The 14,427-nt window shown below is 43.2% G+C and overlaps 1 protein-coding gene across 1 annotated transcript in view; it reads right to left on the bottom strand.

The window, feature by feature from the left end:
* Nucleotides 1-14,427, bottom strand: part of LOC310642744 (dedicator of cytokinesis protein 4-like) — a gene marked incomplete at its 3' end in the record, with an annotated part of 85,124 nt that overhangs the window by 21,991 nt on the left and 48,706 nt on the right. The window contains exons 10-11 of the mRNA XM_083366633.1: nucleotides 7,515-7,596; nucleotides 7,199-7,308 (exon numbers count right to left, since the gene is read on the bottom strand). Of these exons, the coding sequence (XP_083222759.1) occupies nucleotides 7,199-7,308; nucleotides 7,515-7,596 (192 nt within the window). The remainder of the gene's footprint in view (nucleotides 1-7,198; nucleotides 7,309-7,514; nucleotides 7,597-14,427) is intronic.

The raw sequence follows: 14,427 nt of genomic DNA, 5'->3' as shown, positions 1-14,427 counted from the left end.
ATAGACTGACAATTTCTTTGTCAGTGGGCAAACATACAAAATCAGCAAGGGATCAATTACTTTTTTCCTCACTGTAAGCCAAGTTTATTAAGAAAACTAAAAATTTGCATGTGCTAAAAAAATAAAATTTAGCAGAAAGAAGGAAGAATGCTGAGAGAATACTGTAAATTCATTGGTTGCATATGCTAAACTACCCACCTAGGACTCTAACTATCAATACAATTACTCAGAGTTGATAAATCATATGCAACATTCACAAGAATAAAATGTAACAGCTTTTCAGTGAGAAAATATATAGGACTCAGCCAAAAGAAGTGAAGTCAGTGATAAAACAGTAGAAGCAAATCAACATGTAAAATTGTGAGATATCTAAAGCAAGCAATATATTTATGAGAAGTAATATATTTATGAACTCTTGCTGTACTAAGGAGAAAAAAAGATGTGCAAAGTACATGAAAATGCAGTCAGTAAATGTAAGCATAATTTCACCACAAGGAGAAAACATGCAGGGTTTTAGCATAGAGAATAAACACAAGACAGATTTTGATGATTCAGCCATCTTACCATTTTAAAAAAATGTGAATTATGGTTGGTCACACAGTCAACCAGATGTTTAGACTGGATTTGGCATTTTTGTCCACCTATTGAGAGCTTCCCAAGGACCTGGGATAGGTACACATTGTTGTTTATTAATATTAAAGCATTGTGGATCAGAAGGTCAGCAGTTTGGCGGGTCGAATCCCGAGTGCCGCATAACAGAGTGAGCACCTGTTACTCATCCCAGCTTCTGCCAACCTAGCAGTTCGAAAGCACGTAAAAATGCAAGTAGAAAAATAGGGACCACTACGGTGGGAAGGTAACAGTGTTCCGTGCGCCTTTGGCGTCTAGTCATGCCGGCCACATGACCACGGAGACATCCTTGGAGAAGCACTGGCTCTTCGGCTTTGAAATGGAGATGAGCACCGGCCCCTAGAGTCGGAAACGACTAGCACGCATGTGTGGGGGAACCTTTACCTTATTGTCACAGGATGGAAGCTGTTTCAAGTGAAACTGCCTTTTGCAATTGACTGATGGTGTTTTTGTAAATGCCAGTTCTGTTCAAATAGTGCTCTAGATGTTTTGGAATTGCATCAAAGGCAATTATTGGTACTACTTTTGCTTTCTTTTGCCACAGCTGTTCTACTTCTAATTGCAGGTCTTTGTATGTTGTGTTTTTTTTCTAATTCTTTCTCTTCTGCCATCTCCAGGTATTGCAATGTCTACTTCCCAGTCTTGTCTTTCTTATCAACAATTTTCTTTCTTTTCCCCCTTTACCCTACACTTTTCCCTTCCCTTTTTCATTTCCCACTGTTTTCATTTTCTTTTGTATTTTATATGCTGATAAACTTAATTTTTTAAAAAAAAAAACACAGCAACCCAAAACCACCAGTTGTTGTATTGGGAGATTCTTGTCTATTTGAAACCTAAAGTTCCACAGCACTTTACCTTCTTCATTTTCTATTATTTTTCCTGTTTTGTGGTCCCACTAGTTCTTGCTTGCAGGCAAGAGATATTTCTTGCAGATATTCCAGCACACCATTTTTGCTACTTTGTTGTGTTGTTGTTTGTAGTCAGCCTGTGATCTTCTTGCGGTGCTAGCTAGATGGTCCATTATTTCTTCAGCTTGTTTGTGGAGATGACATTTGCTGTCTGGTGCTGTTTCTCAATTCTGGCTTTCTATGTATTTCTTCTGTTTTGTGCAGTCAGAATTAGTCCCTTTGTCTCTTTCTTCAATTTTACTGTTCTTAGCCATTGCCACGCACTGTTGTTCTCTTTGCTTGCTCTTTTTTTAACATACTGGCCATGTCTCTTTATTCTTCATTTGATGTTTCTTATAGGCCAGTTTATTATTATTATGGTTGGTCACACTATCAGCCAACACATCTGCCTATCCCAAGTCCTTTGGAAGGACTCAATAGTTGCATACAAATGCTAAATCCAGTCTAAATATCTGGCTGTATGTGATGAACAAGAACAACAACAACAAGAACAACGATAATAATAGTTTTCTGATTAACTATACTCAATAGTATAACATCCCAGCGCATGAATTCAGAGCATAATTAAGTCATACAATATAATATATGGCATCTGGGCAACTAAAGCTGATGCCAAATTTTACATATATATCGTTAGCAAAAGCTGTGATGTGATTTGATCCTTGTTTTGTGACATGCAAAGTACAACAATAAAAGGTTAGCATGGAAAAAAGAATGACAGAGTTTGATGGATAGATTACTGATCCAAACACAAAAAAGCTGACAGGACAGATGTGTGGCCAAGTCTTGCTCACCATTTTAGCATTCTGGTAGGAATGACTTATCTAACTTTTTTCTTGCAGTGAAATAACTACATTGATCTTGTGTCAGGACTCTAAGAAAACTATATTTCCAAGCAATATCTATGCCACCTTTGACAAAGATATATGCAATTTCAACAGTGTCTCTACTGTAGGTTAACCCAAAAGACCCCATTCAAGTGCTATTTTTAAGAAAGGGACTTCATATAAATTATCCTCATCTCTTAGTTTAAGGTATTAAGGCAAAAATGAACTGTTCAAGGCCTAATTCATAAGGCTTGCATGAGAAAAATATTTTGTATTATTTATCCTCCTGGGGGCTACTGAAGATGTTGACACATTGAGAGATTTTCCTGCTGAATGAGCCTGTGGAAGAGCACCCACTGGGTCTACCTGCTCCTCAGGTTCTCTTGGTGAATCTCTTGGTGATACATTGCAGAATGGAACCTTCATTTCACTTGGCAAAGAATTTGCAGGCTGGGAGCAAAAAGTGCACAGTACTTTGTGTGGCATGTCTTAAAAGCCACCACATAGAGATTTTTCTGTGCTATTTCATATTCTAGCTGCTCCAGAGGATGATTTAAAAAGTTCAGGAAGAATTTGCCAAGACATAACTGTTACTGAGTAAAAACCCTATTACAGTAACATGTCAAGACTACAAGTAAACATGAAATAAAGCCACAGGGGTAGGGGCCGTCAACATAAATGTAACAAGAGGCCCCTGATTTTGTTTTTATCAAAATTTTTTACGGGGTTGGGGAGGGGGGTGGGTGATAGGGGTTGTTTGGCTTTGGGGGGCGGCCAATCAACCATAGTTCAGGCCAGACTTGGGTCTGACCGCGCGGGGGGAGAACGAGGGGTCGTTGTCTCCGGGGCTCATGAGCGGGTCGTGGGATTACCAATTCCCACGACGGGGAATGGCAGCAGGCGGATAGACAGGGGGCCATATCGTTACCGGGAGCGCCGTCTCCGCTATTTGCAAGCGGTGGGGCGCTCCGACCCTCTGCTTCTTTCCCGAGGTTCCGGGAGCGAGGATGTGCAGCCTCCTGAGCTCCGGCTGGTGTACCTGAATGCCAGGTCCGTGGTCAACAAAGCTCCCCTTATTAGGGATTTAGTTGAGGGTGAGCATGCGGACCTGGCTTGCATCACGGAGACTTGGTTGGGCCCAGAGGGTGGGGTCCCTTTGGTTGATCTTTGCCCACCAGGCTTCCGGGTGCTACACCAGCCTCGAGCTCAGGGTAGGGGTGGGGGAGTGGCGGTGATCGTTAGGGAGACCTTATGTCCGCGGGAGACCACCGTTCCTCAGATAGTCGGGTGTGAGTCTCTCTTTATGAGATTTGGCTCTGGGGCGCAGTTGGGCTTGCTGCTCGTGTACATTTCGCCTAGTCGCGTAGCGGCAGCCCTGCCCGAGCTGCTCGATGTCCTCTCAGGGTTGGTGGTTGAGTTCCCCAAACTTATAGTTTTGGGAGACGTCAACCTACCATCCCTGGGAGGTTCATCTGAGCTTGCTCGGGAGTTCATGGCTTCCATGACGGCCATGGACCTGACGCAGATAATTTCTGAGCCAACTCATGAGGGAGGCCACACCCTTGACCTGATTTTCTTATCTGGACGGTGGTTGGATGATCTTGGTGGGGGCTTTCCACTTACTATGCCCCTGTCATGGACCGATCATCACCTCCTGCGGCTGGTCTTCCATTTTGCCACCCCTCGCCGTGGAGGTACGGAGCCAACTAGATGGTACCGCCCCAGACGCCTAATGGATCCTGAGAGATTCCAAGCGGCGCTGGGGTCTCCACCTGCCTCCATTGCTCACAGCTCGGCGGATGCCTTAGTGGAAGCCTGGGAAAGGGCAGCCACTGAGGCACTCGACCGGGTTGTACCCTTGCGGCCCCTGACCCGGCGCAGATCCCAGCGAGCTCCATGGTTCTCCGCGGAGCTCCGGGAGATGAAGCGGCGGAAACGGGGCCTAGAGAGCTGCTGGAGGTCCAGCCGATCTGAACCCGACCGATTGCGGTTAAGAACCTACATTAGGTCTTATCTCGCTGCGATGAGGGAGGCGAGGTGTAATTACTTCTCTACCCTCATCGCGTCCGCAGACAATCGCCCGGCCGCCTTGTTTAGGGTGACTCGCTCCCTTCTTAATCAGGAGGTGAGGGAGGATCCCTTGCAGGGTCGTGCCGAGGAGTTTGGTCAACATCTGTCGGATAAAATCGCTCGGATTCGGACCGGTTTGGACTCCAGCTGGGCAGAGTCTGACGATCAGGACACGGGCGGTCTTGTCAATGTTATCTGGGAGGAGTTCGATTCTGTGACCCCTGATGAAGTGGACAGGATTATGGGGAAGCTGAGTTCCACCACATGCTTATTGGACCCGTGCCCTTCTTGGCTGGTTTACGCAGCTAGGGAGAGGACACGAGGCTGGCTCCAGGCGGTTATATCTGCTTCTTTGAGTGAGGGTTATTTCCCCACCGTCTTGAAGGAGGCGGTGGTGAGACCTCTCCTCAAGAAGCCTGCCTTGGACCCAGCTGTATTGAACAACTTCCGTCCAGTCTCCAACCTTCGCTTTCTTGCGAAGGTTGTTGAGAGTGTGGTGGCGCATCAGCTCCCTCTGGTCCTGGATGAAGCGGATTATCTGGACCCTTACCAATCGGGTTTCAGGCCCGGGCACAGCACGGAGACGGCATTGGTCGCTCTGGTGAATGATCTCTGGAGGGCTCGGGATAGGGGGTATTCCTCTGTCCTAGTCCTATTAGACCTCTCGGCGGCTTTTGATACCATCGACCATGGTATCTTGCTGCAGCGTCTCAGGGGATTGGGAGTGGGAGGCACGGTTTTTCAGTGGTTCTCCTCCTATCTCCTGGGACGCTCGCAGTCGGTGTTGGCAGGGGGGCAGAGGTCGTCCCCTAGGACTCTCGCTTGTGGAGTTCCTCAGGGGTCGGTCCTCTCGCCTCTCCTGTTCAACATCTATATGAAGCCGCTGGGTGAGATCATTCGTGGTTTTGGAGTTGGGTATCATCAATATGCTGATGATACCCAACTTTTTATTTCGACCCCAAACCACCCCAGTGATGCCCTCGCTGTGATGTCCCGTTGCCTGGAGGCGGTTCGGGTCTGGATGGGGAGGAACAGACTTCAACTCAACCCTGACAAGACTGAGTGGCTGTACATTCCGGCTTCCCGAGACACCTGGGATGTTCCACCTCTTTCTATGGGGGGTGAGCTTTTACCCCCTGTGGATAGGGCTCGCAACTTGGGAGTCCTCCTAGATTCACGACTCACTTTGGAGGATCACATAGTGGCCGTGACTAGGGGGGCTTTTGCCCAGGTTCGCCTGGTGCGCCAGTTGCGGCCCTATCTGGATCGGGAGGCCTTGTGTACGGTCACTCATGCGCTCGTGACCTCTCGCCTAGACTACTGTAACGCTCTCTACATGGGACTTCCCTTGAAGACTACTCGGAGGCTCCAACTGGTACAGAATGCGGCCGCGAGAGTTGTCTTGGGAGTTTCCCGGTACTCCCATGTTACACCTTTGCTCCGTGAGCTGCATTGGTTGCCAGTTGTCTTCCGGGTAAGGTTCAAGGTTTTGGTTATGATCTTTAAGTCCCTACATGGCATGGGTCCGCGATACCTCGAGGACCACCTGCTGCCGGCGTCGACTCCCCTCCGCCCTGTGCGCGCCCACAGAGAGGGCCTCCTCAGGGTGCCTCCTGTCAAGGAATGTCGACTGGTGGCCCCCAGGGGGAGGGCCTTCTCTGTGGGTGCTCCGGCGTTATGGAATCAATTGCCGGTCGAGCTCCGGATGGCATCAGACCTCCGATCCTTCCGTCGCGGGTTGAAGACCCATTTATTTGAACTAGCGGGTCTGGCCTGATGGGGGTACTTGGGTTTTTTATTGGTTTGTTTTAGTATTCTGGTTTTAACTTGGGCATTAATTTAATTATTTTTTAATGTTTGTATTGGTGTTTATATTTATGCCCTGTGAACCGCCCTGAGTCCCTTTGGGAGAAGGGCGGTATAAAAATCTCAATAAATTAAAATTAAATTAAATTAAAACCAACTATAAACCAGTATTTTCTGCCTTGAAAAATGAATTGCTGATATTTAAGTAGGTTTAAGAACAGTACACATTTTTTTAAAATTAAGATCCTCTGCAAGGACATTTTTATATAAACCAACCTAGGATTTCAGAGATCAAGAGGAAGTGGATCATATCTGATCCAAGTATCAGTATCAGGAATACATTGCTAATTATGTGATAAAATGGAAAGAACTGCAGAGGTCTTAAACATGTGTTAGATTAAAAATAATGTCTTTACTTAGTGATGAGATATGTAAGTGAAAAATGGCCATTCATGCCCTTACTTCATGCAGACTGCCTACTTTAAAATAAAAGGTGATTTTATTAACAAAAGAAAGGACATCTTTATTTGATATCCTTAAAGAAAGGACTCAAAAGTTGGTATAGGTAGCCAGAAGTAGACAACCTAGAGGTTTTCATTTTTTCTGAATCTGTATAGCAATCAACAATCAGGGCATCAAAATGAATTTCCTGAAATTACTACTTACTTTATTCGTAAATTCAAAAAGGTTTACTCCTCAGAAGTTTATGAATGTTTGCATGTAGGGTTTTAACAGCAGTATGGACATGGTTTGTTTTTGTTTTAAGTTCCCGCTATAACATGGTACAGCCTCACAAGCCTCCCATCCAAGCACTAATCAGGCCAGACCCTCCTTATACATTGAGATTATAGAACTTTAAAATAATAAGAATCAATAAGACGATCTAAATCATTTGTCTACTACAACAGTTCATTTTCAGAAATGTAGCCCTTTTACTGCATCCTGAATAATGCCTACCTGTGAAGGCTCAGCAGGATTAAGGTAAATAGCACTACAGGGCCTCTCCCTTGGAGATAGGCAAGAATTTTCTCTGGAATGTTTAAGCTTGTCTGATAACAGAGGTGAGCCTGAAATACAAGACAAACTTCGAGAATCAAAGCAATTCTTCAGTCTGCAATATGATGGATTATTTGGGTGGGAGACATATATTGGATAAAGAATTTACAGAGGCCTATATCCAATATAAAATTTCCATATAATGTGATTCAGACCTAGTAGTATAGTTTTGATCCAGAAAGATTCCATAAGGATCTTTGTGTAATAAAACACTAACCTCTGGCACTGGATGGAGCAGAGCTGGTCACATTAGGTGAAGCAGAATGAGTAGAACTCAGACTTGAGGTAGATGGGCTTGGCTGGAAATACATAAAAGCCACAAACTCTCAGTATCGTGCAAAATGATGAAAAAACAGCAGCAACATGTACTGACTAATGATATGGTACATTATGACAGCAGCTCAATACAAAAACTCTTAGGCTCATGGAAAATGTAATATTTGAAGCAACAATATGGTTGGGTGACACTTAAATGTTTGAGAATACAACCTGATGCTTGTCTATTGCTTATAAGAACAATGGCACAGAGGAACATGTTTATATGATTGCAACCTAAATTCAATTCAGATTATTCCATAATAACCAGGTCAAATTTTGTCTAATTTATTTTCTTTAGTGACCATTGATTGGATTTATAAAATAACTGTAAATTTTATAAAATAACAAAATACTTTTCTCTTTTTCTAAGATTCTTTAGCAATGTTCCTCCATTGTAACTCTTTCAGAAGAGTATCTGCTATTTTCAGTTAGGTTCTATTCCTAGCTATTAAAAATGGAGGGTAAAAAATGCCACATCCTTTTATTTTGGAGGAATTGTAAGACAGAAGTACTGTCTTACTCAAGAGAAACTAAAGATGCATTAATATTAATTCCAAAAATAAAAACAATATTTTAGAGTATTTGCAGATATTTGAATTTTGCTTCTTTCAAGAATAATTTTTGTCTTTGTTTGTTGTATGCATAACTAGGGCCAGTCAAACATCCTTGTTGTTAGACACATATCCCAAATAATGCTTAATCAGATTTTTATTGAAAGAATTAAAAAAGGTACCAGCTTAGATGAAAAAGAACTAAATGTTTACATTTCTGTTCACATTCAAAATCCATGGGGTTGTCACAGTGGCTGTGGATTAAGCATTCCTTTAGAGCAGGGGTTCCCAACTCCAGGCCATGGCCCACTAACGGGCTGTGGCCTACTCGCAACCAAGCCATGGGCCAGCACACACATGCGTGCACAGCTCAATTTGTGCGAATAGCGGGCTGGCACACATATGCATGCATATGCAGCTCCACTTGCAGTTGAGCTGTATGTGCATACACATATGCAGCAACCCGACACTTATGTGAGTCAAGCTATACACACAGCATGCGTGCCAGCCCACCACTCACATGGCATGGTACCCCTCTCCCCTACAGTTGAGCTGCCAAACCACAAAGATTGGGGACCACTGCATTAGAGAAGCATGTGTGAATCTCACAAAACACAGACTACAATAGGAAAATTATTTTTAATGCAATCCTATAATGAGGAATCCCAGGGTTAATATATTAAAACTTCACACTTTTTTTTGTTTGACTCATAATCTTATATAAGATTTTTCCATTTATATCCCGCCCTTCTCCGAAGACTCAGGGCGGCTTACAAGCTTAGCAGTAGCCTTCATTCTATGTATATGCTGCTTATTAGGGCTTTCACACACACCCCAAGCGGCATTATTACAAAGTCAGCTTAATTGCCCCCAACAATCTGGGTCCTCATTTTACCTACCTCAGAAGGATGGAAGGCTGAGTCAACCTTGAGCCTGGTGGGATGTGAACCTGCACTAATTGCAGGCAGCTGGTGTTACTTAAGGAGGCATTAGCCCACTGCTCCACCAAGGCTCTATTAGATATATATGCTTCCCTGGACTTGGTTTTTCTTGTTGATACATCACTGAAAAATCCTGGCACCTTACTCATTTTTAAATTGTTTCAAAAGATGCATATGTCAGGGTTCTGATTAAAGAGACATATCAAAGAGCACTGCATGATTATTTATTCTAAAAAAGTCTATAATGAGCAGAATGGAGCATCGGCACTCATGGATGGATGCCAGAAACTGAATTCTCCTCCCCTTGACACATCATATCCTACAGAATCTCCCTCCCTTAATTACATGTCATGAATCACATTCACCAATTAGTTTAACACATGAAGTTTCACTTCCCTTGAAGCATCTTATCTTCTTAAAACGTCTAGGTTGAATCCCTCCCACGCTTTAGTGATTCAAAGCCAAACAGTTAAAGCAAAAGGCTGTCTCTTATATTGTCAGTGCAAAAACATGTCAATGTTTGCAGCATTGACAGCATATTTATACATAAATAGGAATTTAAGCCTGGCAAAACTCTACACTAAGTCTCCAGAGATTCTTGCCTTACATATCAACAAAATCTAAATGCCACATGGAAATTGGTCTATTGTTACAACTCTTAGCAACATAAAAATAAATAAGGCTTAACCTTTTTCTTCCACCTTCATGGGCATTTACCCATGTCAAGAAGTAATAATCTAATAATTACAGTACTACAGAAACATATCACAAGACTATGACTACATGTCAGGTTTCATACAATCAAAAGAAAAATATATTTAAACTGGCATTAATAATATTATGTCATTGTATATAAAAGTTTTAAAATACTTAATACTCTACAGAGAGTTAGGACCAAATCTCTCACACATATCTGTGGAAACAGGATCCTTGGTGCTCTCTGAGCTTGCTTCTTTTCTTCCAGATATTCCCATTGCCCTAACTAGGTAATATCATCAGTGCTAGTAAGGAGTGATGTTTGCTGTCGGTGTCAGAATCCATTTATATTTCATTTTTAACTATCTCTTCTGTGCAAAACCCAAATCTCATCCTCTCCTGGATTCTGCCATTCCCAAGGAGGAGAGGGAAAAAGCATGGGGTTTTATTGCTTTCACTCCCTTAAATGTAACCTTTTGTTTATTCCGTCTGCCTGCTATCGATCACAATATAATCAATTGCTTTCTCACTAGGCATTCCCTCTCATCTTACAGACAACTAAGAAAGGGGGTGGAAAAGGGAGGAATGAAACTCTCCGAATCTGGTTTGTTTCTCCAAATGAAGTATGAGGGGGGTGGAAATGATCCTGCTGCAAACAGACTGTTATCTCTCTTCTCCCACAATGGGTTTATCACCTGGAGCTTGGCTGTTCCAGAACTGAATGAATGAACTGTGGGGTGGGGTTTGCTTGGGGACACTTTAAAAATATCGATCTGTGTGGGGATTCCTCAGATCCTGTATATTATGCCTGCTATCTCCTATTTTTTAATAAAAGTTCCTGCTTGGAAAACCTTGTCCTTCTTTCTTAAGATGTGGGCTGAAGTGGGTTCAGACAGTCAGTTTATATTCTGGTGTCTCACCTGTCTGCTTGGGTGGGGGCAGTCTTAGAGATTCTTTGGTTGGGCTGTTTACTAATGGCTCTTTGGCAGTTTTTTTCTAAATTGAATGTTGGACTGAAGTTGACTACGGAGTTAATCTATGCTGATCTGAATGCTGATTACTGGTGGAGAGGTGCTGGAGTCTTTTTCTCTTTTGAGCTGATTGTCTTTTTTGCATAGTCTATAGATGTTGTTAATGTCTATGTGTCTATTGATGGTTGATTTGTCAGAGTGCCAGGCTTCCAGAAATTCCCTGGCATTTTTGCATTTGACCTGGTCTAGGATTTTCATACTTTCCCAATTGAAACAATGGTTAAATCTGTCTATATGTTGTGAAATTAAAGAATTTACATCATGCCTGGTACTCTGACAAATCAGCCATCAATAGATATATAGACATTAACTGTCAGAACCCACTCCAAACCACATCTTCAGGAACTTTTACTAAGACATAGATGACAGAGGGTATAATAGACAGGATCTGAAAAATCCCCTCACAGATCGATATTTTTAAAGTGTCCCTAAGCAAAACCCCACCCCTCAGTTCATTTGGTCAGTTCTGGACCAGTCAAGTTTCAGGTGGCAAGCCCCTCATGGGAAAGGCAGAACCATCAGTCCATTTGTAGCACAATCACTCCCTCCCCTTCACATTCCATCTGGAGAAACAAACCAGAATCCCACCACCCACTTTCTTAGTTGCTCATAAGATCAGAGAGAGAGAAAATGCCTTATTGTGATGGGTAACAGGCAGGCTAGATAAACAAAAAGTTACACCTAAGGAGAGGAAATGGAGGCAATAAACTCCCATGTTTATTCCCTTTCCTCTGTGGGAATGGCAGAATCCAAGGGGGGTGGTGAGATTTAGGTTTGCACAGAAAGAGAGTTAGAAATGAAATATAAATGGATTCTGACATCCTGCTCTCCTTTAAAAATAGGAGAGGTCCACCTATAGAGGAACAAAAATATAGATGTTAGCTCGGTTTGCTGGGATATTCTGTATGAAACTTTGTTAGCAACTTAGGTATTCTAATGTGACATTTATTGGCCCACTCATTTTCTGAGGATGGGAGGTGTTTCCAAGATACTAAGTATTGAATTGGTCCATGGTGTTTCCTAGAATCTAGCATTTCTTTTACCTCAAAGTGTTGTTCTCATTCAACGATGATAGGAGGTGGGGGGGTTGGTCGTAGGGGTGACTGTTGTTCCCTTTTTAGTAAACTGCAGTGAAAAATTGGGTGTATCTGTCTAAGATTTTGGGGTAGTTCTAATTCTACTGTTACTGGGTTTATGATTCTTTTAATTGAAAAAGGTCCAATATATTTTGGTCCTAGTTTTTTACAGGGTTGTAGGGATTTTAGGTATTTTGTGGATAAATATACCATCTCTCCCACCCTGAATGGTGTGGGATCGACTCTCTTTTTGTCTGCCTGTGCTTTGTATGCTTGTCTAGCTTCGTCTAAAGTTTTCCTAACAATTGGCCAGGTGTTTTGTAATTGTGCAATCCATTCTTTCAGCAATGGGATTTCCAGTTCGTTTGGGATTAGTTCTGGTATAGGGTTGAAACTTTGACCAGTGGCTATTTGAAAAGGAGTGTAGCCTGTGCTGAAGTGGACTGCATTATTGTAAGCAACTTCTGCGAAAGGGAGTAGGTCCATCCAATTTGTTTGCTGAAAATTAATAAAGCATCTTAAATATTGCTCAAGTACAGAGTTCCACCGTTCCGTTTGACCATTTCCCTGAGGATGGTGACTAGACGTCAGTCCCTGAGTGGTTCCTAAGAGGGATAAAAATTCCTTCCAAAACTTTGACGTAAATTTTACTCCCCTATCAGATATGATGCATTTGGGTGCTCCATGCAGTCTGTAAATGTGCTGCACAAATATTTTTGCTAAGGATTTTGTGGTGGGAATCTTTTGACATGGGATAAAGTGCACCTGTTTGGAAAACAAATCTGTAACCACCCAGATGACACTGTTCCCGTTGCTTTCTGGTAATTCCACTATAAAAACCATGGCTATTTCTTTCTAGGGGCAGAGGGTTTTGCCACTAGTTGTAACAGTCTGGGCAACTTTCGTTGCAGCCTCTTAGCTGTTGCGCACATTTGACTGCTGGCCTCGTAGCTTTCTATGTCCTTTTCATGGATGGCCACCAAAATTGCCTTTTAGTTAAGTGTAAGTTGAAGGGACACGGTGGCTCAGTGGGTTAGGATGCTGAGCTTGTTGATCAGAAGGTCGGCAGTTTGGCGGGTCGAATCCCGAGTGCCGCGTAACAGAGTGAGCACCTGTTACTCGTCCCAGCTTCTGCCAACCTAGCAGTTCAAAAGCACATAAAAATGCAAGTAGAAAAATAGGGACCACTACGGTGGGAAGGTAACAGCTTTCTGTGCGCCTTTGGCATCTAGTCATGCTGGCCACATGACCACGGAGATGTCCTCGGAGAAGCACTGGCTCTTTGGCTTTGAAACGGAGATGAGCACCGGCCCCTAGTGTCGGAAACGACTAGCACGCATGTGTGGGGGAACCTTTACCTTTACCTTTTTAAGTTTTTTACAAACCCGAAATGTCCTGCTGATTTTGTATGATGGCACAGCTGCATGAAATTGATCCTCTGCGTGGCAGGTATGTATAACTTCTCACCCACCCAGGGTAGTCCATCTTTAATTGTGCACATATGTCTATTTTTCTGGAACCATTCATTAGTTTCCAAAGACTTTTGGAATTCTATTCCAGTTTGGCTATCCACCCGCGGCTTCATTTTTGCTTGGGTCCTGGTGGTGACTGGTGCTGCCAGTTGTTGTTCGGGCATGAGTGGTTTACTGTAGAATCAGTAACCCGTGTGCTATTATATTGGGGCATGTGAGATAATGCATCCACCAAAAAATTCTCCCCCCCTGGTAAATGTTTGAGAGTGAAACAGAATCAGTGAAAATGTTGGGACCAGCGGGCTTGCTTAGGAGTGAGTTTCCTGGGTGTTTTTAGTGCTTCCAAATTTTTGTGGTCTGTCCAGACCTGGAAGGGGATTTTATTTCAAGGAAATGACGCCATGTAAGTAATGACCACCTCACAGCGTAAACCTCCTTCTCCCACACGGCCCAACGTTGTTCTGTCTCCGTGAGTTTCCTGGACGTATGTTCACATGATTGCAATGCCCCTCGTCATTTTCCTGTAATAATACAGCTCCCACCATCACATCGCTCACGTCTGCCTGTATTAAGAAAGATTTATCAGGATCTGGGTATCTCAGTACAGATTCAGCAGAAAAAAAATCTCTTTAGCCTCTCAAATGCTGCTTGACATTCCATTGTCCACTTCAGGGGCTGGCTGGGTTTCACTGCCCTCCCCTCATTTTGAACAAGTTTGTGAGGGGCAGGGCTATTTGGGCAAACAAAGGGATGAATTGGTGGTAGAAGTTTGCAAACTGCAGGAAACTTTGCAATTGCTTCCTTGTGCAGCGTGGTGCCCATTCTAATACTGCAGTGACTTTCTCGTGGTCCATTTCAATGCCCTGTGGGGATATGCGATACTCCAGGTAGTCTATTCTTTCCTGGTGGAATTCACATTTTGATAATTTTGCATCAAGGTGGGCGGCCCGCAATTTTTCCAGAAATGCTTTGACTAGATTAATATGCTCCTCTTTGGTCTCAGTGAAGATCAGGATGTCATCTAGGTAAACCAGGACCCCCTTAT

The sequence above is a fragment of the Vipera ursinii genome, assembly GCF_947247035.1.
Source record: "Vipera ursinii genome assembly, chromosome: 6".
Lineage (NCBI taxonomy): Eukaryota > Metazoa > Chordata > Lepidosauria > Squamata > Viperidae > Vipera > Vipera ursinii.
This window is presented reverse-complemented; position numbering and strand designations above follow the sequence as displayed.